Source organism: Stenella coeruleoalba (genome assembly GCF_951394435.1).
Source record: "Stenella coeruleoalba genome assembly, chromosome: 7".
NCBI classification, from domain to species: domain Eukaryota; kingdom Metazoa; phylum Chordata; class Mammalia; order Artiodactyla; family Delphinidae; genus Stenella; species Stenella coeruleoalba.
Genome location: NC_137153.1, coordinates 15,141,136 through 15,169,000, shown reverse-complemented (window position 1 = coordinate 15,169,000; position 27,865 = coordinate 15,141,136). Strand labels below are relative to the sequence as shown.

Genomic DNA, 27,865 nt, shown 5'->3' with positions numbered 1-27,865 from the left:
ATTTATTAGAATAATTTGTTTACATGACTGACTTTTCTACTGAGGACAAATGTAAAAGCACACAAAATAAAAATCCTTTGCCAATAATATGCATTCCTTTGTTTTTATTTATTAAACTATGTCTTTTCCCAAATCCAAGCTGTGTTAAAAGTTCATTAAAATTATGAAGGAAAGTGTGAACATTGTTGCAAAATAATATATTAAATTTAAAAATTATGTTAGTGTATAACTAAAAAATCTGTATTTAAACTGGGAATACCTTAAGGTAAAGAAAGGATTTGCATAATTTATTTACTTTAGTAATGTTTGATGTTATATAGGTTCAGAATAAATCTTCCTTTGTTAGTCTGTTCTGTAACATTAATCCCAAATTACAGATGGTAGTAAATTAAGACCTGATCGGTGGGAAAAGACTAGCTATGCTCTGTTAGTGTCAGACTCTGCTATCATACTCAATATTAATGATATGATATCAGTATCATTGAAAAATACTTGTAACGCAAGGTGAGGCTGTTAGTCATTTATAAGATTAAATATATTCCTGAAAACTTATACGCAAGGCAGATTTTAATCAATATTTTTTCAATTACAAATTTTATTTAAGGTATCTAGTTTCAAGCCTGAAAGTAATCATTCAATTAAAAATACTGTTTTCATCTTTTATGTTCTTGTGGATTTTGATTATATATATATATATATGTATATATATGGCATATATGGCATTCACTTCTAGAAACACATCTTTAAAATTATATCACCTTGTATGTATAATTATCTCAGTGAGACCCTTCAAGTTTCTGTAAATTAAACAGATGATGTCTATGTATTTTTAAATACACTTTAAAAACACCCATATTATAAACCTTGGGAATATTATGCTAAGTGAAAGAAGCCAGACACAAAAGGCCATATATTGTATAATTCCATTAATATGAAATATTCAGAGTAGGCCTGTCTGTAGAGATAGGAAACATTATCAGTTGCCAGGGGCTGGAAGGAAGGGGGAATGAGAAGTGACCACTTAATGGACACAGAGTTTCCTTTTAAGTGATGAAAATTATCTGGAACTAGAAAGTGTGATGGTTGCACTATATTGTGAATGTACTAAAAGTCACTGATGGTAAATGTTATATGTATTTGACCACAATTTAAATTAAAGAAAAAGACACATAAAATATAACACAGTTCACATCAGACATTCAAGGAAACACTAGTTGGAAAATCTTCAAAAAATTATTATTATGTGGTGCTATTATCCATCTTTTAAACTGTGAAGTGTCTCTCAGCTATCCTCAGAAAAGTTTTCTTCCTAATAGTGGGTCCTTAGAATTTCTTTATTTGAGGAGCTCTTATAGTATTGATTGACCATAGGATGTTCTGAAGACCAAATAATAGTTCATTTTCCAAGAGACTTTGGGCTTTTTGTGATCCAAATCATACATTCCAGTAGTGGAACAATTACTTACTGGAAGTCCAAAAAATAAATAATAAGCAGATCACTGCCCACATGTCATTCAATATACAAATTGAAAATTAATAAGTGCTATGTGTAAAGGGTTAGGTTCATTTTAATGTGTCAGTTATGTGATTAGCATTAAGTAGAAATAAACAAGTGAGCACATTCTACGTTGGGTATACATTTTGATACAAACTTGGGGTCATGAATGGAAGTAGTGACAGAATTTCCATATCTATGCTGCTTCAATCATGAGAAACATATAAACTTCCTCTTCCTACTTGGTATAATATAAAATGGAGTGAGCAGATGTTATGAAATGATTTGGGCAGAAAGATGAGGCAGGAAATGGTGCCATTTTCCCCCCCTACCTATAGGTTTGTTGGCAAAACTTGCAGTGAAGGAGAAAAAGCATTCCACCTGACTGTTTAGCCCAGTTTGTGGGAAGCCTGAGCCCTGGGCAAACAATTTGCAGACACAGGGGAATCAAGTAGGAAGGCAGGTGAGCACCGGAGGCAGAAGGGCATCGCTGGATCGATGGAGCCTGTGGAGCTAGGAGCACATGAAGGCAGAGGATCATCTGTTACCTTACAACCAAAGAGCAACGTAAATTACTGATTTTCATTGAAAGGAAGCAGCTACTGGAAGTAGTGGTTTTGTGTAGTCTTTATCTCTAAAGCCGGGCACGCCCAAACTGAATGAACTATATTAGTTGGAGTAAACCTCCATCAACTTCGGAAGAATGGTTCCACGGACTAAGCTTCCCTCACCAGAATTTCTACCCTTAGAGTGTAAGCACAGGCAGTGTTCTAAATGAATGTAGCCTTTTATTGTTTTTGCCAGTGGTTTAATTTTCAGTCTTGCTATTGTCGGCATGTTTGTGTCCCCCACAAATTCATACGTTGAAACCCCAAGGTGATGGTATTAGTAGGTAGGACCTTTGGGTGGAACCCTTATGAGTGGAATCAATGCCCTTATAAAGAGATCCCCCAGAGCCCCTAGCCCTTTCCACTATGTGGGGACACAGTGAGAAGTCTGAAACCAAAAAGAGGGCCTTCACCCTGATGCTGGCATCCTAAGCTCAGACTTCCAGCCTCCAGAACTATGAGAAATAAATTTTTGTTGTTTATAAGCCACCTGGTCTATGGTATTTTGTTATAGCAGCCTGAACAAACTAAGACAAATCTAAACAGAGGTTACTGAATGAATAACATAGTGTGTTAGTTCACTGACTCAACACACATGTTCTGATCAATCCTGATAAATCATATGAATTTATATAACTATTTCCTTTAAGTACCTTTTTTTTTTTTTTGGGGCTCAGTTGGGTCTTCACTGCTGTGCGCAGGCTATCTAGTTGCGGCGAGCAGGGGCCACTCTTGGTTGTGGTGCACAGGCTTCTCATTGCAGTGGCTTCTCTTGTTGCGGAGCACAGGATCTAGGCACGCAGGCTTCAGTAGTTGTGGCACGTGGGCTCAGTAGTTGTGGCGCACGGGCTTAGTTGCTCTGCAGCATGTGGGATCTTCCCGGACCAGGGCTCGAACCCATGTCCCCTGATTGGCAGGATGATTCTTAACCACTGTGCCACCAGGGAAGTCCTAAATACCATTCTTATAAGAAAATACCTCTCAATTCCTGAAAAACAGGGATGATTTTATGTTTCATTTTCCATTTATCTTTGAAAGTTGACTCAGTTCTTGGGAATTCTTAACTTAATGTTTCCAGCATTGGTACATAATTAAGTTTCCTCAAAAGTTATAATTTTAAAATAATTCTGCCCTTTTCTAGAGAATAATTAAACATACGGATAATGAAGACGTCAAGGGGAGATTTGAAATAATCTTTCTGAACCTCTAAATTGTTCTTATAAAACTGCTTTCTTCCCTGTTGGTGTAGTGAGAATGGAAAAGCACTTTCCCAATGGGCCGTTATTTCAGAATCAGTGGACCCAGACAACCACCCTCCTTGTGGTGGGGTTTGTAGAGCAGATGGTAGGAGCAACAAGGGCTGACATTACGAGTAATTACTCCACCATTGACTATTGTGTTCTGCGCTTTGTTGAAGCACAGCAACCTATGTTGTACAGTACTTCGGAGTGAGAAAATCTTATAACACTAAACCAGCGAAACATTTATTAGGAAGTTTGCACTTTATCCTTGTTTTTTGAGCAAGGAAAGTTATTTTCTGATCATTTTGAAATTAGTCAGGATCTCTGAGTACTACTCCTACAAACAGGAAGCATTCTGGGTTATTTTTTTCCATTTGTCTGTAAATCCAGTGATTTTTGCCTTAAATGTTCTACCCTCTTGAATGACTAGCAAAAAAAAAAAAAAGCAACTATTGTTCTAGAAACTTCTTCAAAAAATGAGAATGAGAATGTATGCAAATCAATTTTAAGAGGTATATGTATCCATTTCCTATTGCTGCTGTAACAAATTGCCACACACTTAGTGGCTTAAAACCACAAAAGATGTATTTTCTTACAATTTTGGAGGTCAGAACTCCAAAATGGGTTTTAGTGGGCTAAAATCAGGGTGTCTGCAGGGCGATGTTCCTTCTGGAGGCTCTGGGAGTGAATTCATCCCCGTCTTCCACAGCTTCTGGAGGCTGCCTGCATTCTTTGGCACATGGCTCTCTTCCCCCATCTTAAACCAATCCAGTCCCACATTGTATCACTGACACTGACTCTTTGCCTCTTTTTCACTCATAAGGATCCTCATGATTACATTGGACCCACCCAGATAACCCCATCTCTAGGTTCTTAATCACATCTGCAAAATCTCTTTTGCCAAATAAGGTTAACACATTCACAGGTTCCGAGGATTGAAATTTGAACATCTTTGGGTCATCACTCTACCGACTACAACATCATGTAAGATGGGCATAACAAGATGCTAATAAAAACATGTTATAAATCATAAAATATATTGCACAAAGTATATAAATGACAAAACACTACAGTGTGTAGGGTATTTCCCATGAATGAATAGGGTAGTTCCAGTGAGCATTTCCAGTGATTAATTTCATATTCAGATATAATATTTTGGTATGTAATTGCATAAGTAATATATTTAAGTGACAAAGTATAATTTAATAACACAAACACTGTGGAAACCACCACCTAATTTCAAAACTAAAATATTACCAATATTAAACATACCTGTATAATCCATCAAATCCCATTCTCCTAATATCTCCCTAGGTAACCACTGTGAACTATTTTGTGTTTATAATTCCTTTGCTCTCAAAATTTTATTAGAGAGAGGGAAAGAGAAATAGATAGAAATAGATAAATGAGAAAGAGAGAGAGAGCGGGATTGCTTGGTTTTGAATTTTATGAAAATGGTGCTATAACATATCTTTGATGCTTTTTTCTTTTTACTAAATTTAACATTTCTAAGATTTATCCTCATTGCAAATAGTAGTGTTAATTCATTTTCACAGCTATATGGTATCTGATTTTGTTGACATAATTTATTATACATTTTCCCGCCAATGAATGTTTGGATTGGTTCCAGTCTTTGTTTTGTTTTGCTTTTGTTTTTCACTATCACTAATGGTGCTGCTATAAATATTTTGTATATGTCACCTGGTGCACATGTGGAAGGGTTTCTTTAAGATTTATACTTAGAACTAAAATTTTTGTATCTTGAGTATTCACATATCAAATTTATAATACAATGTCAATTTTCCCCACTTTTTCTATTTTCAGCTGCAGTATATAAACTATCATTTTGCTCCATATCCTTGCCAAATTGCGTATCATCAAACTTCTTATTTTTAATAACCCAGTGGGTATAAAATGGTACTCAATATCGTAATTAGCACATCTTTGTTTACCAGTGAATTTGAACATTTTTTCACATATTTGTTGGACATTTGTGGTCTCTGCCCAGTGAAACATGTCTTCTTCTGACTATATTCTGCTCAGTTTTTTGTCTTTTTCTCATCCATTGGTATGAGATTTTTTATAGTCTGGCAGTAGCCAATTGTCAGTTATACCTGTGTGGCAAATACCTTTTTCCACTGTGGTTTGTTTTTCCATTTTCCTTAAGTGGCCTGTTGATGAATAGAATTTCTTAATTTTGACATCATAGAATTTATTAAAGAATCTACCCTACCTCAAGGCCATAGACTACTCTGCTATATCTTCTATTTTTAAAAATTTTACTCTTATACTTGAACTTTTACCCAAAACTTGCTTTCTTGAGCGGTGTCACATTGGGATAGAATGTGAACTTTTTGTCATATACAGAAACATTTATTAAGCACCCAATGCTAATCTGCAAACTACTTCCTTTATATATCAAATAAGGGTTGTTTTCAGACTCTTCATTTTGTCCCATTGGTCATTTTATCTTTGCATCAATATCATAATGTCTTACAGCATTTTAGTCATTTTAAGTATCTATTACAGGAAGTCACTCTACTTTTGTTCTTCTTTTATAAACATGCCTTGGCTATTCCTGAAGCTTATAATTTGTGTAATTAATATAAATATATATTAAAGATTTGCTTGTCAATTTCCTCAAAAAATTTGTTGGACTTTGACAAAATTGCACTAAATCTAACAACTAATTTGGAAACAATTACTCCCTTCATAATATTTAATCTTTTTTGTATAATCATGGCATCTCTCTCCATTTAAGTACTTATGCTGTCAAGAAATTATAAAATGTTCTGCATAAAAGTCTTTAACATATTTTGGATGTATTTCTACATACAATTTTAGTCTTAGTATATGATATTATCTTTCCAATCTTTCAGTTCATTTAAACCCCATAAATTATGTATTCATAGCAACATTTTTATATAGAGTAAGACTAGTTGAATTTATATCCACTTTAATCAGTTTCTCATCATTTCTTTGAGGGTTTTTTTTGTTTGTTTGTTTGTTTTTGCGGTACGTGAGCCTCTCACTGTTGTGGCCTCTTCCGTTGCGGAGCATAGGCTCCGGATGCGCAGGCTCAGCGGCCATGGCTCACGGGCCTAGCCGCTCCGCGGCATGTGGGATCTTCCCGGGCCCGCGCACGAACCCGTGTCCCTTGCATTGGCAGGCGGACTCTCAACCACTGCGCCACCAGGGAAGGCCCTCTCATCATTTCTGTTTGCATTTCGGAACAGGATTCTGTGGCTTTTTTTTTTTTTTCTGTCTTTCTGAAGTAAATTGATTAGAAGTCCACTTTATAAATGTTCAAGATTAAGCTGTGTATTTTTCTTTAATGACTTTCTTTCATCTTCAGTTTTGAAAGATTATATTACTGAGTACACTATTCAGAGTTCACTGTAATTTTCTCTTAGTATTTTGAGTAAATAGACCCATTATATTGTGAATTTCATTATTGATGTTGAGAAGTCTGCTGCCAGTCTAAGTATTTTCCAGTATAGGTGATAAGTACTTACTGTACACATGCCATACAATTAATCTAACTAAAGTCTATAATTAAGTGATTTTTAGAATATTCACACAGTTGCACAACCATCATCACAAATATTTTTGGACATTTATCACTCCCTAACATCCATGTCACTCCCTGCTTCCCCTCAACTAGGAATCTACTTTCTGTCTCCATAGGTTTGTCTGATGTGGACATTTTCTATAAATGGAATCGTACAATACATGGTCTTTTGTAATTGGCCTCTTTAGTGTAATATTTCATTCATGTTGTAGCATGTGTCAGTACTCCATTCCTTTTTGATGAATGAATAAATGAAATGTGATATTCCACACAATGAAATATTATTTGGCAATAGAAAGGTGATTTTTTTAAAAGGTATTTTCTTTTCCTTTGCTATTCTGCAGTTTTCATATAATGTCTTCATATAAACTTATTTTTACATACCTTTATTGATATATTTTGAGTTCTCTGAATCTGAGCATTAGTTTCTTATGTTTGTTCTGAAAATCCTTGTCATTTTCTCTGACTATTGGCTTTCTCTACTCTAATTCATCCTTCTTGGATCCTAATTAGATGCAGATTACTTCAGGTTTTTCCATTTTATCCTTAAAGACTCAACTTTAAAAAAATTTTTCTTTCTCCCTTTCTCCCACTATTTTAATCTGGGATATTTCTTTAGCTGTACATTCTGTTCAAGTCTCATTTCAACTGATTCTTATATGCTTTTACACATTCATTAAACTTTTAATTTCAACAATTATATTTTCATTTCATTTATTATTCTATTCGATTATTTAAAAACTATTTCTGGTATTATAGCTTCCTATTATCAACTTTATCTTTTATTTCTTTAAATACATTTTACATGTTTATTTCCTATTCTTGATCTGGTATTTCCATTGAAGTCCATGTCTGCTCATGTCTGGTTTCTTTTGTCTTTAGTTAAAGTATTGTCATTGTTATGAGCTCATATTTGTTTCAACCTAATCTATGATAATATTGAGGGTCTAATTAATTAATCCTCAGTCACAAGTTCTGTTTTTCTACCTTGTGGTGGCCCAAGGCTCAGTCTCCCAGTTTAGGCATTTGTGTTTGTTTATCATTCCTTTGGTTTTAGCTCACTCTTATTTTTGCTACTCTTTTTGTCTTTGAAGAATCCTCTTCTTGTCTTGTAAGACAGCAATACTTTTAAGAAGTATATATAGTTTGTACCTTCATCCAGAAAATAATTTGCAGTCATAGGGCCCCATATATATATAAAAATTATAATAATTAAGATTCAGCCAGATTCCTATATTAATCATACAAAAATCTAGTGGTTACTGGATTTTCTGTCCAATATTTTACAGGACACGTTTTATTATGGCCCCAATGTTTGCCCAGCTAAATTTTATTTCATTTTGAAAACGAAGCCCAATTAGATTTTCCTCAGGAAGTCTTCCCCAACCACTCCACCTTGGTCCCTATTAGCTAGCCCTTCTTTGTGTTTTCCTAGCTTGCTGTACATGCCTCCAACATAGCAATTATAATGTGAAAAAAATTATCTGTTTACAGGCTATCTTCTACAATATAGTGAGCAATTGGAGAGCAGAGATTATCTTTCACTATTGTATTATCAACACTAAACTAAATTCCAGGTTGGCAATATATGATAAAATAAGCATTTGCTGCATAATGCTAAATAACTTTGAGAATAATATTGGTCTTTTAATATTTGAATAAATTCTGTTGAGTTTTTAGCTAAAAAAATATAATCTATCTCAACTTTTCAATGTACACGTGCTCCAATATATGTATATACCATTAGGTATTCACATCTTACTTTTTACAGACAGTAAATGATTAATGATATACTGGGGCAAAATTTGTATCAAGTTAAAAACCACATGACTCTCAAATAAATTTCCAATAATTTAATAAGGTTAAGTACCACCTCCTAACAATAGCTTCAACAGTATCATCAATAACTTTAAAAATAGGGGTAGAAACTGAATTCTTTAACCTGGGAAAGAGCATCTTTTTCAAAAGATTAATTAGTATACTGAATGTTGAATTCGTAAAACCATTCTCATTAAATCAAATTATAAATAAGAAAGGCAGTGATAATTGCCACTACAAACCCCATTTTAGATGAAAATTTTTACAATCAACTGGAAAGCATTCAAGTGGTCCAGAAAAAATACTGTACTTGGTGGTTATTGTTGTGCTGTTTTGTGATGATTATTTTTACAGTGCCATTTTCAAAGAGTCTTGTTTTAGACATATTACCTTCTGATTATATGCCTGGCACATTCTTTTTTAGAAATACTTTATACTCCTAATTCTTGCTCAGATTTATTGAGACATAAAGCAAAAAAATATATTTGGTTATTGAAAATAAATGAACACATTTCAGTTTTTCACAAACTGCGTAATTCCATAGGCACTAGACCCTTTTCAATCACATGAAAAAGTATTTGTGTAAGAAAAGTGCATCATATAGCCACTGGAATGATGATTAAGAGGATTACCAGGAAATGCATAAAATACATTAAGTGAAATGAAGGATGCATAGAGCAGGTATGATAAATTTCAACTGTGTGAAAATGTGTAGGAAGGAAAGAAAACAAAGGTATTAAGGTATCAACAGTGGCAGCATTGTAGATATATATTTTCTTTGATCTGTAACAATACAATGTAAAAACACCTGCCCACAACAACAAAATAATAATTTGGCAGCAGGTTTTAAAGAGGCAGAGGGGGCAGGAGTGCTGCGGGCAGGTTTGTGAGTGAAGGGGAGGAGGAGAGAGGGAGACAGAGACACAGAAACAGAAAGGAATAGAGAAGGAAGGAGAGGAAAGGGCACAAAAGTGCAGAAATGAGGGAGTGAGAAGGCAGGGAGAAAAGGAAGGGGGAAGGGGTTGGGGGTAGGCTTAGCTACTGGATTAGAAATTGCCTGAAAACACTAAGGAATTTAAAAATTAACTGAATTATGAACCAAAGAAAAGAGAAGTACTTAACTTTCTTTGTTAACTTTAGGTGATTCTTTCTACTTTTTTTCTAATTGGTCATTTCAGTTCATTTCTAGCAATCCTATGCTTCCCTGTAAGGCAAAATAAGACAATAATATTCTATATGTCATTTTAGCTGATACATAGGGTTGTGCTCTCTACTAAATTTGGTCTCCCACCAGGGTACCCCTAAGGACAAATGACAATGTGGCAACAATTCGATTTAATCTGGGAACACTTAGTTTTAGTGCTTGCAATTTCCCATCAGCGAGCATGTTGATCAGTAAGTCCTCAAATTCCTTACCAAAAGACCCCACCATAAACCACATAAACCAGAATCTGCGTTAGTTTATAAAATGTTTGTTTTGCATACAAAGCAATCATGAGTGGCAGTGTATTATGCAGTCAGTATATCGTTAAAACGCTGAAATCAGAACTTCTGGTCTGGATTATAGCTCTTTCATTTATTAGCTCTGTAATCCCATTGAAGTTACTTAATGTGTCTTTGTTCCTTTCTCCACATCTGTGAAGCTAAGCACACATAATAATCACACCTGCCTCACAGATTTGCTATGAGAATAGTAGAAGTAACCCATGAAGCACCTAGTATAACATCTGGCACAAAGTGAAACGTGAACGGCTGTATTTGCTATGAGGGAAAAGGGCCTTATATACTCAAACAAATTTAAAATGTATATGTATGTATGTTTATATATAAAGAGGGAGGAGGGGCAATTGATTAAAGACAAAATATAAAAATACAGAAATGTTGAAATACAGAAGTCAACGATAAGCTTATCATAATAGTTCTGCAAATTTTCAAAGATATTATTCACCAGATTTCAACATTACAATTATCTGTCCCATATTCTTCTATGGCAAATTCAACTATCCCAGATTCAAATCAAAATGTCCCTAGTACTTCAAAACTAATTTAGAAACAGAAAATGCAAGCAAATTTCTATCTAATATGGCTTCTAATTTTGGGGGTCTAACATTTAATGAGTGTGGTTCTACGTACTTTATGTGGATCAATCCAATGTTCACAAGAACTCTATCAGAGGATGTGCTGTTATAACCATCCCTATTTCACAGTTGAACAAACAAGGTGCAGGGAGATTAGAAAGCTATTCACTGTGAGAGCTGACATTTGATCCCAAGAAGACTTACTTCTGAGCCTGGTATATTATAATCATTATAATATTCGCCTAATAGAATTATTATTTATTTGTACCTCATAATGTAAGAATTTCAAATACTAGGTCAGAAAATTTAGTGTGGTTCTTCTTTTACTATGTGACATACAGATGGAATTTAAACCACGTATTAATGGATACTTATTTTCGAATCCAAACATGATATATAATTTTACTTGGTCAACAAAATATTTTCCTACACAATTAATTTAAAGTGATTAGAATAGCGTGATACACTCTATTCTAATAATAATAATAAAATTTGAATGTCAAAATTAGTCTTTCTATATTATGAAATAATGATTACATTTCTATCACTGTTGTACAAGATTAATAATACACTTACATAACATTTAAAATAACTCATTAATTGTGTAACATGCAAAATGATGAAAAAATAAAATTAATTTCTGAAGGGTTTGCAAAAATGTATATTACTACAAAAGAAGTTTCTAGGGAAAAAGAATCATTAATGTCTCTGTTCTAAAATATAATGATTCCATACACGTAAATGTCAATTCAGCTGCCTTATAAGATTTATGAATGAATTCAATACATGGGTGGATTTTAGAAATGTGAGATACAAATATTGATTTCATTCTCATGATGTATTATCTCATATTTATTCTTCTTCTTTTTTTACTCACATATAAGCTTTCTACATTTTCATCCTTATAGAAGCATAGCCAGGGCAAACAGGGAAGATTCCTTTAATAAAACACTTACACCTGAAACTAACACAACACTGTTAATAAAAATAATAAATAAATAAATAAATAAATAAAACAGAAACCTCCCCCCAAAACAAACAAACAGAAACACTTAGTCTTTAAGTATGTCCAAGGAATGACTGAATCTTTAAACTGGCTTTAGTAAGTCCACTTGACATTTTTTTTCATATGCTGCATACACATCCATTTGTCTCTGTTTTGCAAAGCTCTTTCCTTCTTTGGTCCATGGCCTTTTATTATAAGCAAGTTATTTCAACTTGAGTTACAAGGACTTTTTTTAGAGTGGTATTATTTGAATGTTTTTTATACCCTTTTCTTTGCACATTTTCACTTATGATCAGGATTCAGAAATAATATAATCGGTTGCTGAGCACAGATGGGAAGCTTCCCATTACAATGTTCATTTGCAGGCAGGTCAAAACCCAAATTGTGAGGACTGTTGAAACCTAAGTTTCTGGGTTTTCAGGAAATGGTCATTTTTCAGTTTTGCTTTGAACCTTGGCTCTAAACCGAAGACCTCAACATGTTAGTAAACAAAGATAGTCCTGGTTATTCACAAAAAGAGCACAATGGATACAGGATAACATTCGGCCTTGGTGACAGATGACAGTTGATGTTTTCCTTGTGTGATTTAGAAACAGAAACTGAAGTCTACTTGATGTCCTTTTTCAGCTCCTTCTTGGAGCAAAAAGCATTCCTGGAAGATCTGAGATTGTGTCTATAAAGTTTATCAGTAAACCAATCACATAAAGATGGGGAGAGTCTACCAAATTTATCACATAGACTACAGCTTAAAAGGACTTTTTATTTTAGCATCACAGAGTGTTCTCAATCAATAAATTTGTTACAGCATAAAAATACTTCACCTTTAAAAATATGTCTTAAGAATCAGTCCAAAAGGAAATTCTTTACGAGTCAGTTATTTTTCCTGGCAAGTATCATTATAACTTGTCTTGCTTTAGTCCTCCCTAGAGGTCAGGCAGAGAGAAACTGACTTTAGTCCAATCATTGGACTAAATGTGTTTGGTGGTAGTTAGGGTGGATGCACAGATTACAGGACAGCGAGGGATGCAGGAACTGGCCACCAGCCATGGAGCTGTGCTTCTTGGGGCTCTGAACCCTAGTCTAGGAGAGGATGACCCGTCCTTGTCTGGTAGAAGCTTGTTCATGTATCCCCGTTTATAAGTTCTGCAGATTCTCGAGGCTGGTGAGATTTCCACATTATCGTGAGCTTTGTGGTAGAAAGCTGAAGTGACCTCTGCTCCATTGTCACTTTGGAAAATACATGGGGCACCTAGAAAGCAGAAAAAATACTATCTGGTATGTAACCTTAGTTACAGTTAGAAGACAGGGATCTCAGTGCACAACTAATGATCAAGGCCACATATACATTTGTAACATTCACTACAAACTCTGAATCTGACCTCCTTGCAAGATAACCAATCTACGGGTCTGATATTACGGAAGCATTCTTTGTGATTGCTTGGTCACTGTATTCTGACTACTGGTAATTTGGTATTCAAGGAATGAAAAAATAGACGAAAACTGATATTCAGTTTCTCTGAATATCTCCAGCCCTGGCTATTTTTTGTGGAAATGAAGCTTTCTTAAAATGTTCACTTATACTTATAATGAAGTCTGCATGTTTATTTGCTCGTTTCAAAAGTCTAAGGGGAAAATTGTATTTGTAAAGTCATAGATAGTACTTATATACTGTGTAAAAATACCACACATACACGTAGCTATCAATCTTTGTCACTCTATACATTAGTCTGGAAATCGTGAGCAAGACTTTGAAATCATTGATTCTTCTTTTAACTTAATTATGAAAGGTCTAATTGGGAAATCTCTTAAGTCAAATCTTAAAGGATTTGTCACTTTGGAAAACACATGGGACACCTAGCAAAAGGTTTCATCCCTTATTTGAAAACCACCTTTTATTTTTACCAAATCACCAATTTCATAGAACTTACATATTATACTAAAGATGAGAAAATGTGCCTTTATTGTAAAGAAGTACATATGTTCATTTTTAGAAAATAGACAGCTTTCAAGAAAATTTCACTAAATGCATTCTGGATGCTAAAGGATACCTACTAAAAGAAATGGTTCTAGAAAATAAATGCAAATCCGAAAATATTTTATTCTGAGTGTCTAATAGCAATCCAATATTTTATTCGGGCAAGCCAGGAGAGTAAAATTCTAATGGAACAGCAAAATACAAGCATGATAAAATTGTACTCTTCTATGGCCTTTTCTTTGGAGGCATATAGATCACAAAAAACCTGGGCAAATCCTCAGAACTAGAACGACTCTTGGTGGTAACAAGTGAGGATTGAGGGGTATGGAAAGCTCACAAGGATGTCAGTGGCTTTTGCTATAATTCAGAGCAGCCCAAAGACTAACACATACAAGTCTAAATATTTTAAACCAGGCTTTTTTCACCCTTTCTTTCTTTTGTCACAGGATTACAGAGTGAATATCTTTCTTCGTCAGAAATGGAACGATCCTCGACTTGCATATAGTGAATATCCTGATGACTCCTTAGACCTAGACCCTTCCATGTTGGACTCCATTTGGAAACCTGATTTGTTCTTTGCCAATGAAAAGGGAGCCAACTTTCATGAAGTTACTACAGACAACAAATTGTTAAGAATTTTCAAGAATGGGAATGTTCTTTATTCAATAAGGTGAGCCATAGGCTTAAATCCCTGATTTCAGTGAAACAGAGCAGCAGGTTTTTTTTAGTTTTTAGTGAGTGTTTTAAAATTTTTGAGTAAGTGCTTTCATTGTTCCACTTAAGTCCCCACTATACCATTTCCCAAATATATTTAATCAACAATAAGACACCAAGTTCCAGATCCAAGAACTATATGAGTAACTCTTGGAAATCCACTTGTTTAACAAATGGCCCAGGTTCTTACATCAGCCAAGTTAGTGGGTGGTTTAAAGGCAAATTGAACGTAGCCTGAATCATATGTTGTGATTGTATTTTTATGTATGCATACTTCCTTTAAATATTTATACGTGAAGAAATATTTAAGTTTTCTTGTCTGGGATTCATTTCCCATAAATTATTTATCAGGTGTATGTATTTTTTAAGATGTCCTTGAGCTTCTGTGGTCATCCTTTAGAAAAAGATCTTATTTACATTTTAGTTATTTATTATACATTTCTCAGAAGACCATGTAGCCTTTTAAAGCTAATATCAAAACATAACAATAATACCAAAATATAAATACAAAAAATAACATTTCTTGACAGTTGAACTTTAGAACTCATTTAGCTTTGGCTGTTCATTTAATAGCAAACAGGTATAGATTCAGTAAATAGCTACACTAATCTACTTGATGACTTGTGTGCCATCTGAAAACTATTCTAAACATTCTAAAATAAAATGGTTATCTTAAATTTTCCATAATTATTTTTATCACTTAGTTCAATTTAAAAAAAAACAGGAAGTTAGGACGAGAATTCATGTCATATTTCTTAGAGGAGACAATATGCTCTATTTATTGTAATAGGCAACTGCTTCAAAAATATTTGTATCATCAGTAACATGTTTTAAAGGTATCAAGGTAAACTTAATATTGGAGCTGTAGCCTGAATATTAATTCCTTAGATTTTACCTCTCTATTTTCCCTTTTGTTAACTTTTCTTCTCATCAGGAATGGGTATATTTGATTTTGAGTTCATCTGTTCAATATCAGGGATGGTTGCTATTTTTGCCAGGTAATAGTATAAAATAGAAATAACAGGAATGAAAATTTAATCTTAGTAGCTTAGTGATTTTGAAAACATTTTTCTACAAAGTGGTTTTGTAAATAATGCTAATATCTCTATCCCAGTATATTATATCTGTTTTGCATATTTTTCTATTCCATGTGAACAAATTTCCTTTCAATACATTTGTCATTTCCTAAGAATGACAAGGTGACATCACTCTATTGTGAATTGACACTTTCATCAGATTTCTGAAAACTAGCTAATATGTGTTAATATAATCCTGAATCATTAATTGTTGCATAATACATAAAGGAAGATTTCAGGTCTCATTCACTAATTAAGCCCTGTGCTCCCATATGAATGAATAGCTTAGTGGTGAATCCTAGGTCTAAGCAAGAGAATTTTGAACCTTTTTGGAAAATTACTAAAAAGCATAAGTATAAAAAGATAGTGGGAAGATGGAGCAGATATAGTTTTCCCTAGTTCTTCTGCCAAGTACAACTGAAAACCCTAGACACAATGTCTATCACAAACTTGGGGAGACTCCCAATGGTAGTCATAATAACATTGACTGAGTAAGGACCTTGGAACCCAAGAAACAACATGGAAGTGAATTCGTGGGATAATTTTTTCTTTATAAATCTTAGACTGGGATATGAACTGGACTTCTACCTCTACCTGGAAGGAATAAGGTAGCACCCACACCCCCTTGCCCTGACAGAGCAGTGTCAGAGAAAACCAGTGCAAACAGAAGGTTTAAATAAGATCCAGAGTCTCATAAAATATTGTAAACATGTCTAGGCTTCAACCAAATATCATTCACCATACAAAGAACCAGAAAGTCCTGAAACTGAATGAAAAAAGAAATCAACAGATGCCAACAGCAAGATGATGAGGTTGTTAAAATTATCAACAGACGTTAAAATGGCCATGACAAAAATTATTCAGTGAACACTTACAAATATGCTTGAAAGCAATAAAAAAATAGAAAGCCTCAGCAAAGAAATAGAAGGTATAAAGTGGAACCAAATAAAAATTTTAGGACTGAAAAATACAATAATTAAAATAAAAACCTAGTGGATGGGCTCAGTAGAAAAATGGAGAGGACAAAGATTCAGTGAACTCTAAGAATAGTAAAAAAATTACCCACTCTGAACAACAGAGAAATGATAGATTGGGGACCAGGGGAGGACAGAGCCTCAGGGACCTCTGGCAGTATAACAAAAGTCTAACAATCAGATGGAGAGGGAGACTAGGGTATAGAGCTACAAAAAATACTAGAGGAATTAATGACTGAAACTTGCATATACATTTTGCAAAAGGCATAAACCTGCAGATTCAAGATATTGAATTAAATCCCAAAGATATTCATACCAAGTCACATCATACACAAACTTCTGAAAACTAAATAAAAATCCTGAAAACATCCAGAGAATAACAACAGCTTATCTATAGGGGAAAAATAATTGAAATGAAAAAAAATTTCTCATCAGAAATGACAAAAACCAGAAAGAAGTGACACATATTTTTCAAGTGCTGAAAGAAAGGAATTGTCATCCTAGAATCTTGTGCCCAGTGAAAATATCCTTCAGGAATGAAGGGGAAATTGAGACCTTGGATAAAGGAAAACTAAGAGAATTTGTTACTAGTAGAACTCCCCTGAAAGTATAGCTAAAGGAAGTTTTCTAAACAGAAAGGAAATAATAAAAGAAGAAACGTTGGAACGTCAAGAAGGAAGAAAGGAAACTGTCTTCAGAAATATGAGCAAATATAATAGATTTTTCTTCTCCTCTTAAGTTTTCTAAATTATATTTGACAGTTGAAGCAAAAATTATAACATTGATGTAAGGGAAAATGAAAAATAAATAATAAAACATTTTTTATAAACATATTGGCAGAAATTAACAAGATGTAATAGTCAGCATTGTCTGATACCCTTTTGTAGGCATATGACTTGAAATTAACTGTTGGGGAAGATGATTTCTTAGTATATATAAAAATATAAAATACACTTATCCTTCACCTCAACAATTCTGCTTCTAGGAATTTACATTACTTATGTGTTCACGTGTACACAAGACACATTTACAAAGATGCCCGCTGCAACACTGAAATAGCAACAAAAGAAAAGACCCTATATATTCACAAATGAGAACAAGACAGAACACAATGATAGCCCAACATCAAGAAGTACCCTGCATGAGATAGACCTAAATGTATTCATAAGAAAAAGACTCCAAAATATCTTTAAGGTTAGAAATGTTTCATGCTTATTTTTGTTTAAAACATTCTATATATTTAAGCCTAAAAGTGTATGGAAAGATACACGTATATCTAATTCCATACAAGAAGTGCAGAAGGATGCCCACAATTGGTTAAGAATAACCAGTTATGGAAATGAGCTGTAAAACTTGGGTAGAAATAAAGATGAACTATAGATTTCACTATATGTAAGTTAATATTGTTTGACTTTTTCAGTAAGAGTTATATATTACTTATGAATTAAATACATATGTTTTAAGCGACAGAGGCTTTTAACCTGAAGTCACGACCCTTGACTCCTCTGTGATGTGGATTTCTGATGGCTATCAGGGGATCCATGCCAGGTGTAAACAAAGCAAATTTACCTCTTTTCCTGCTAATTTGAAAATTAACTTTGTGAAAGGTATAATTTATTTTTAATTGTAAGGTACCTTTTCATTTCAGACAGATTTTGGGTGTCATAGGTTGCAAGAATATATCACCAGGTAGCATGAAATAATCATTCTGCAAAATAATAATGTCTAGAAGATTTCCATTGATAGAATATTGAAATGCAATGTGTGTGTGTATTCTATTGTATCCTATATGATTACGGCTATTTAGTTGTTTATATCAAGTCATTGGACTTGGAAAATGGTGCCATCCATTATGAATTTCCCACATTTCTTCTAATATTTTGAGAAAAGTTATAGAATAATTCAGAACTGCATTTTTCGTCTTTCAGTATGAGTTCAGATGAAACTGATGATGTCTCTTGGCCCCTGGTTTTTGTTTGCTTTATCCTGGCTCACATGATCAAAGACTAAATTCATTTTTTTGTGAGTTGTTTTTGGAAATCTCACAGGACTTTGAAATTTTCAAATGGCAAACAGTTTCTTTGTTAACAAAAGTTGTGCTAGGAAAAAAAAATCTTGTTCAGTTTACAAATGGAGCATCTGTGATGTTTCATGAGAGATCTGCTTTCCTGCCTGTTCAAAGAAAGAAGCAAAATATCCTGGCAAACCTGACTCATTGAACTTATCCATTTCTCACTACTTCCTTCTCTTTTTTTGGTACATGTTTATTTCTTCATTTTCTCTGCCTTAAAATTCTTCATATTTCCTAGCACCTTGGTGACAGCATTTTAGCTTAATCTGTGATTACTTGAACTACCATTAGGAGGCCAATTTACTTCAATTGATAATCATCTGGAGACAGTATAATTTGCAATTATACTTTCTGAAATCTCTTTCCTCCTTTTAAAATATTTTTCTAATTATTTTTTAAATTAATTTTTATTGGAGTATGGTTGCTTTACAATGTTGTGTTCGCCTCCACTGAACAACCAAATGTATCAGCCGTACACATACAGATATCCCCTCCCTTTTGGACTTCCCTCCCTAGTGCACCTAGTGCACTAGGTGAGTTCCCTGTGCCATGCAGTGTATTCTTGTCAGTTGTCCATTTTATACATAGTATCAATAATGGATATGTGTCAATCCCAGTCTCCCAACTCCTCCCACCCCACCCCTTTCCCCCTTGGTATCCATACATTTGTTCTCTGCGTCTGTGTCTCTATTTCTGCTTTGCAACTAAGATCATCTGTGCCATTTTTCTAGATTCCACATATATGCATTAATATACGATATTTGCTTTTCTCTTTCTGACTTACTTCACTCTGTATGACACTCTCTATGTCCATCCACATCTCTACAAATGACCCAATTTCTTTCCTTTTTATGGCTGATGTACTTCCTTCTTAAAGCCACTAAAACAAAGAAATAAACTGAATAAGGAATGAAATGACATTAACACACAGGAAGATGAAAGTAATGGGAAAGAAAACAGTGACAGATGAGTAATGACAAGATATTTTAGGAAACTTGAAAATGAATGCACTTGTGAAAACTGACTTCACAGAGATAACCAAAACCTAAGCCAAGGTGGGGGAATGCAAAAGGAAGAAAATAATATCCTCAAACTTTTAGAAATTCGAGGCAGGTAGGACTTCAGAAAATGGGGTCTAGGGGACTTCCCTGGTGGTCCAGTGTGCAAGACTCCACACTCCCAATGCAGGGCGCCTGGGTTCGATCCCTGGTTGGGGAACTAGATCCTGCATGCATGCCGCAACTAAGAAGCCCACATGCCGCAACTAAGACCTGGCACAGCCTAAATAAATAAATAAGAAAATGGGGGCTAGAAAGGAGATAAAGCAAAAGAGTTGATGTAACCTAAGCAGGAATGACAGTGAGTCCTTTATCCTGATTTTCTTGCCTGTGTTCTTCAGACTAGGATCTAACTTTTTGCCTTCTGAACTGGGCAGAAAGCAGGAGAACAGAAAACCTCCACAAGTTGGGCCAAGAACTTCTGGAGAGTAGAGACTCCAGGCACACCTGGCATCTGTGGTGAAGCATCACCCCAAGAAAATGAGGGTTCTGTGAGTTCTGCACACTGAATGGTGATATTCCTATTCCCCCTAAAATGCCCAAGAGGAAAGATGTACAGACAGTTGGGGAACCACCAGTGAAAAATCTGGGCAGCCATCCTATGGTGAAGACCATTACTCAGTGAATCATCTGCTGTTAGTTGCACTCCAAATAGTTTTTAGTACCTCGTTCTTCAATATAAACAGACATTGGAGGACATCCTGCAATAGGACCAGTAATGAAAAAAGAAGCAGAGGCCAGAATACACATGCAGAGGAAATAAAGAGCAAAGAGAAGAAAATTAAAGAAACAAAGAAATGACTCAAGGGAAAATTCAGGGAGCAGAAAAGGCCATAAAGAAAAAATAAAAATCTCTGGACAGATGATGCAACAGCAGGCATGAAATACGAGACATTTAGGAAAGGAGAAACGGAGTCATTCAGAGCATAGAAAGTGCAAATAGTAAACCAAAGTGGAAAAAACATCAATCAAATATTTGTTCTTGCAAAGAACAAATGAAGTGAAGAAATCTTCCAAGAAGTAGAATCAAGATATTAAGAAATAGGAAATCAGAAGGAAAGGATATGAAAATCAGAGTATCAATACAGAGGTTCAATATCTGACCAGAAAGGGAGATGAGAAAAAGAAATGAGATTTCTATGAAAAGCAAGGAATTGATCCATTGCCTGCCCTGTTTAATCACTGAGAGGGATTTGGTTCTGAAAGGGAGTTTGTTGAGTGTGAAGTAATAGTAGGGAATAGAAACGGAAGAGATGATTAAAATGAGACAATTGTTAACACTAGGAAAAACAAAATGCTATCCAAGCACTGTAATTACAGCAAATGACTAAGCTTCACCATGAACAGTAATTACATATTCACAACATGTAAACACTGCATATTAATTTAACCATTAATGTTTACATAACTGAATTTCGAATTCTGCTGGAGAGTTGTGTACACAGAGTGTGGTATAAGGGCAGTAAATTCTTATTTTCCTTTGTAGCAATTTAATAGACACCTTCGCAAATTTTAAAAATCAAGCATAACGTGATAGCAATTTAAATATATGAATGTAAGTTGCAGACACATATCTAAAGAAGGCTGCCTCTGAGGAGCTAGAAATGAACTGGGGATAGGGATGGGCAGGGCAAAGGTACAGCTGATTTTGGTATGTTTTATATAACTGTCTGAACTTCTAAATGATATCCATGAATTATACTGATATTTTTTAAATGAAGTGCTTTTCAAGTGAGGGTGTTGGGGTGAGACACATGACTCTAGATCGTCAAGTTTGGGATTTGATTTTATTCTACTTATAAAGTTAGCCTATTATGTATCATATGTATGTATGTATGTATAACATGTTACGGAAAAACCTGAACAAACTTTTTGGCCGACCCAATATTTCATGAGTGCTGACTGCAGACACAGGACTCCAGCGCCAGAGACAAAGGAATTTATTCCTTATTGCCAGCAAGCAGCAGGAGCCTCAGGGTCTTTGCTCAACTTCCCCATGATCCTCAGGTCTCGTGGGAACAGTACATCAGGCTCAGGTGGGCACGACACACCTGCGGGTCTGCCTCACAGCTGTGGAACACTGAGTGTGGGGAATCCACTGCTTTTATATAGCAAGCTGTAAGCAAACCTTCTCTTTGTCCAGGGGAATGTTATCTCATCTCTCAAAATTAGCAGCTACACAAACAGCCATGAGAAATGGCTCAGGTGAAAGTATTGTCAGGGCCTTACCATCTTGGTAGACCCAGCAGGAGGTAAATCTGTGATTTACTAGCTGTGATTTTGGGCAGGTCTCTTTACCTATGAAAGGCTCATTTTTCTTACATGCATGATGGTGAAAATACTAATCACCTTGAGCCTGAAATAATCTATGTAAAACACTCAGGATAATGCCAGGCGTACAATTAGCACTAAAGATTTTAATTTTTATCTTTCCAAAGAGAAAACAAAACCCAAAAAAGCTTAAGTTCTGGTCTTTTCCAGAATCCATAAATTAGCAAATTTGAGGACTCTTGCAAATTACAATCTATCTAAGCCTTGGTTTTATCAATTGAAAATGGGGATGGTAACATCCTATCCACAAGATAATGGAAGCACATCACGGGCAGTTAAATATTATCTGCTGCTTCATTTACTGATACTACTAACATGTACCAGGACATCCAACCCTACTACTTACAGTGCAGAAGCATTATTGTATTAACCGTCAAATAAATACCAGGAAGAAACTTTACATCAAAAATACCAAACACGGCGAGTTGTCAAAGATCATAACACAATTTCAACTTTTACTTAAGCTAAATACAACCACTTTCTTTGAAATTCAGTTGTGAAAATAATTAAAGTTTCCTTGTACAATATGTACTTATTTTTTGAACTTTGACAGACATTAATTTTTTAAAAGACAAGGCAAACTGATTTCAACAGATGCTTTTTAAGAGGCTGTTTATTCAAAGGATATCAATTTACAATGCCATAAAATATATGTTGTAAGGAGATTTCTGCATGTGTGTGATTTTATATATTTTTCTGAAGAGGTCCACAGCTTATATCAGCTTCCTGAAGGGACCATCAATAATACTGAGTTTGCACTGTGATGGGTTAATAAGCTTTATGATCGTCTCTATCATCGGATGACAACAAAACTCCAATTAGAACGCTAGTACCAATGTTCCTTCTAGTGCTCCAACAATCTCATCTCTCCTGTAGAATTATTCATGATAAAATATCAAATCACTCAAGCAAATATGTAAAATCCATGGGCAAATTCCTTATATTTTCTAAAGTTAACTGATTTTTGGGGGAAGAATCATTTATGTATTTTTTTTTTTTTTTTTTTTTTGCTGTACACGGGCCTCTCACTGTTGTGGCCTCTCCCGTTGCGGAGCACAGGCTCCGGACGCGCAGGCTCAGTGGCCATGGCTCATGGGCCCAGCCGCTCCGTGGCATGTGGGATCTTCCCGGACCGGGGCACGAACCCGTGTCCCCTGCATCGGCAGGCGGACTCTCAACCACTGCGCCACCAAGGAAGCCCCATTTATGTATCTTTTACTTTAAATTTAATAACGAATAGTGTGTGAGATGTATCATTTCTTGTGTTATAGAAATATATATTTTAAAAGTCATATTAATTAGATAACTCATTTTCATGAAAAATGTTCTGATGCCTTTGAAAGGCAGTAGACTTAAATGTTAAGGGCACAGAATGGACAGCTAGACCCCCAGAGCGTCTAATTCAGCTCTATCAATTTCTGCTTTGTAATATCAGGTGAGTTAACCTCTTAATATCCTCATCTCTAAATAAAGGTAATGTAGCTTACCTGTCTTATAAATTCATGTTAAGAAATAAATGAGTTGAGACAGATATAAAGTATTTAAAATAGTGCCTACCACATAGTAAGCAAAAGCTGTATTACCTAGTATGATATTACAGATAATACTTCAAAGCTGATAGCTAAGAGGCAATTGTCCGTATAACACTAAATTTAGAAATATTAAAAACTATTAAAATACTTATCTTTTGCATAAGGAACTTAAAGTGGAGTCAGAAAGCCTTTTTTAATACTTCAATTAATGGTTGAGATAGACAGCATACTCTGGGAAATGTTTGTTTGAAAATGGGTAATACCTTGATTTTAATGAGGTGAATTGTTTGTCATAGATTATAGTCATCTTTTTTTAAAATTACTGCTTCACTAAGCCAAGAATTTTTAAGGGGAAAATTAAAAAAACGCACATCCTGTTTGTGTGTCTTGTCTCAGAAAAGAGAACTCTGTGTCCTCTCTTACACAAGAAGACATTTCCAAAACAGGAGAATGCGATTAATTACCTCTTGATTTAGTTTTCTTTTGATGTGGTCAGGACAAATCTTTAATTTATATGTAATGTTTTGATAAAGAAATTCAGGATCACAGTCACCAAGGCGACGCATTTTTTTCATCCCTGTGCTGTTAAAGAAGCAATTGTATTGTACCTTAAACAAAAAGAAAGTCAATAAATAGACTTTTTCAGGATATGAGTTATGACAGAAGTTCTACAAACAGTGTTTTTCTTTGCCAAATAATTCCTTCCGGGGTCTTTTTTTTTTTTTTAAGAATTATGTAATATCTTTTTTTTTACGCCAGAAAAACAGCTAGGATATGAATTTGACATCACAAGCATGGTGAGATCTGGAGAAGATTCTGAGAATGCTATTTACTTCCATACAAAAGGTCACAGAATTAATTCTCTAAGCCAACATTTGAAATTGGCTGACCAGAGAGCCTTGGATGTTTGGAAAATTAATGGGTGTACGTTCAAAATGTATTTGTTCATACACTTCTAATAAACCCTTTTATAAGACAGAGAACATTGTGTCCAGCTGATTTTACAATTGCCTTTTGAAGAGAGAACTTTGCAAATGGACAAGATCACACTTACAGGATCACTTAACCTAGCTGAGTTAGGAGAAAACTGCTTTTGAAGAATAAATTCTGTGAATTATTTTAGTGTGCTCTGGACTCTGACTTGAATGAATTGTCAGATGATCCCCTGGGACTCTTAAAAATCCAGCAGCTTCACATCTGTCCATTTATGTCTCTCAAATGATGTCACTGGGGCCCCACCAAGAGTATTCAATGTCAAACATGCACCATTATAACTTTATGTCTATGGGCTACATAAAAATGTCACTTTGGAGAATGGGGTTACATTTAGTGGAGCTGATGGCCATTTTTTTGTTCAAACTTTAAATAGTTTCTTACCAGTGATTTAGTTCAGTCATCTTCGTGTGCATCCTATATATTTGGGGGAGGAGAAGATGGGGAAGGCTGGGGTTGGGAGAATGTACTAGTAATCCTTAATAACTAATGTTGATTTAGTGTTTACTATGTGTCAAGCACTCATCTGAGCGTTTTATATGTATTAACTCATGTATTGGTCACAACATGTCCCCAGAGTACTATTCTTATCTTCCTTTTGGAGATGTGAAAACTGAAATAGAGTGAAATGAAGTGATCTGAGACCATAAACTCTGTGGTCACAGAGTCTATGTGAATGACTCAGCCTAGGTGCCCACTAATATATTGCATTTCAATGGGAAGACTTTCAATAAAAGGGGCTGGCTAGAGAGTTCTCCGGAAAGAACTTCGTTTGAATAAACTTAGGTTTGTTTGGATCTGGGCCTCTTTTTCTCACGTCCGGAAACTACAAATTCTTGGTAATCCTTGAAGATATCTCAGTAATATACTTTTCGAAGAAAAAGACATTCAAGAGTAGTGAATTATCTGGAATGCCGACATACTAAAGCTTTCTGGAAGGGGGAAAAGTGGGTGGAACGCTGGGGTGGCCATCAGATCATCTCACTTTGTGGGAAGCCACATCAGAAGTTCAATTGTTGAGCATGGAATTGTGTCCCACGTTTTCGAGAGGGCTGTTTCGTGGCCCTGATAAGATCTGGTGAAATGCTCTAATTCCATGACAGGGAAGCCCTCTTTAATACCGAGAATTTTGGAGACCTCCAGATTCTGAGTGTTTTATCTGGGTGTTCACTGAGAAGTTCTTCAGTGTAGTTACAAAGACGATGAAAATTGTCAGACACACTGCTTCCCTGCACCCAGCCTTTTGCACACTCATACTCCAAACCCTGGATCTCCTTCCCTCCTCAGGAGTGCTGTCCCAGTGATTTGGGAGAAGTGTGTCTTTGGCCTTTGGTATTCGTTTTATAAAACTCACACTCAAATATCTTTTTTAAGGGTCTCAGACACCTCTAGCCCTCTCTGAAGGAAAACATAAATAGATAAATAAATAAACGTGATTGCACGTTTATATATACAGATTTTCTTTTCCCCCAGACCAGATTGATGTAAAAGAATACCGTTGTTTTGCAGTAAATGACATACCCAAGCTGGAAAAAATTTTATTTGAGTAGATGTTAGTCATTACCAAAGCAACATGGTTTTCCAATTGTACCTTGAACAATAGAATATTAATATGATATTATAAATTTCTTTTAAAATTTATTACTTTGAATTCTTTCAGATTGACATTAACACTCTCCTGTCCAATGGATCTCAAGAATTTTCCAATGGATGTACAGACCTGTACTATGCAACTGGAAAGCTGTAAGTAGGAACAACTTCCTTTTTCTGAATACTTTAAAAAAAGAGAGTAGATGTATATTTGATGAGCTATATAGATAATTTATTTTGTCATTGTTTTTGTCTAACATTTACTAAATGGGCATGTTATCCTCTACATAGTATGGAAAGGAATGATGTCTGTCAGCACATGCACTCTATACTGTTATAAAGAAGTAAATTCAGGACTAGAAATAACATTTTTTAAGCTTGAAAAACAGCTATTCTCTCTATACAAATCAAAGATAAAAAGGATGATGACCATTAAAGACAAACTACCATTCTTTTTAATGGAGTGTCTGCTGTAGTCCAAGCATTTTGAATATATTATTTCTCATACTCACAACAAAGATGTTGTTATCCCCATGTTTCCACATATGGAAATGGTCACTTTGAGTGATTTTGCCCCAATTTATGGAGGTGGTAACAACAAACCATCTGGCTTCAAAGGCTGTGCTTACTCTGAACCGTTTTGTTGACTCCTCAGTATTTACTCAGAGAGTACACTGCTGGCTGTGTTGTGTGTTATCTCCGGAGAAAAGACATTTCTCACACTTTATCAGAGATTTATCCAAGCTTATAGGCGTTTCTTTAAATTTCTTCTTTCAAAGTGGATCCGTGTGCATCACGGATTAAATGTTAACACACGAAAACTTAAGGTCCTTCTGTTTTTCTGCACTTATCTATAGAATCAGCCCAAACTTAACTGGTTTTCAGTGTTTAATGCCATACGGAAAGTAAGCATTATGCAATATTTTTCTTATACTATGTTATATCAAGAAAAAAAATGTGTGTTTGACATATTCCTTGAGAAAAAATTTGCAGGTGGATCTTCAGACTTGCAGGCCTCAGAGGCCAGGTCTGTAGTGCGGGGGAGCTGCCACTAGATGGCGTGCCTATGTCGTGGGGGGATGCAACCCGCCCTCCACATTTGGTGATTCTTATTAAAGTGAGGAAGTGGAAATACCCGTTTCTCTGATAATATCGCCTTCTTGTTAAATTCAAATGCATTACTTTTATACGTAGTTCTTAAATATTAATCATACTCATGGACAAATTACTAAATTAAATGAAAGGAAAATAAAAATCTAGTTTTAGTTGGGGGAGCTATTTATCAAAAAATGCGGGGTGGTGGTGGGGAGAAAGACAGGATTCCCAGCAGTGTGCATTTCTAACTGTTCCAGGAAGGCATTTTTAAAAATTAATTAATTAATTCGTTTATTTATTTTTGGCTGCATTGGGTCTTCGTTGCTGCGCGCGGGCTTTCTCTAGTTGCCGTGAGCGGGGGCTACTCTTCATCGCGGTGTGTGGGCTTCTCATTGCGGAGGCTTCTCTTGTTGCGGAGCGCGGGATCTAGGCACAGTTGTGGCGCGCAGGCTCAGTAGTTGTGGCTCACGGGCTCAGTAGTTGTGGCGCTTGGGCACTAGAGTGCAGGCTCAGTAGTTGTGGTGCACGGGCTTAGTTGCTCCGCGGCACGTGGGATCTTCCCGTACCAGGACTCAAACCCATATCCCCTGCACTGGCAGGTGGATTCTTAACCACTGTGCCACCAGGGAAGTCCCCAGG

The 27,865-nt window shown here is 35.3% G+C and overlaps 1 protein-coding gene across 2 annotated transcripts in view; it reads left to right on the top strand.

Annotated features, from left to right (window-relative positions):
• The window catches only part of GLRA3 (glycine receptor alpha 3), a gene marked incomplete at its 3' end in the record, with an annotated part of 156,881 nt that overhangs the window by 80,628 nt on the left and 48,388 nt on the right, over positions 1-27,865 (top strand). For both annotated transcript variants that reach the window (XM_079926057.1, XM_079926056.1), the window contains exons 4-5: positions 14,239-14,462; positions 26,202-26,284. In XM_079926057.1, coding sequence (XP_079782183.1) covers positions 14,239-14,462; positions 26,202-26,284 — 307 coding nt within the window. The remainder of the gene's footprint in view (positions 1-14,238; positions 14,463-26,201; positions 26,285-27,865) is intronic.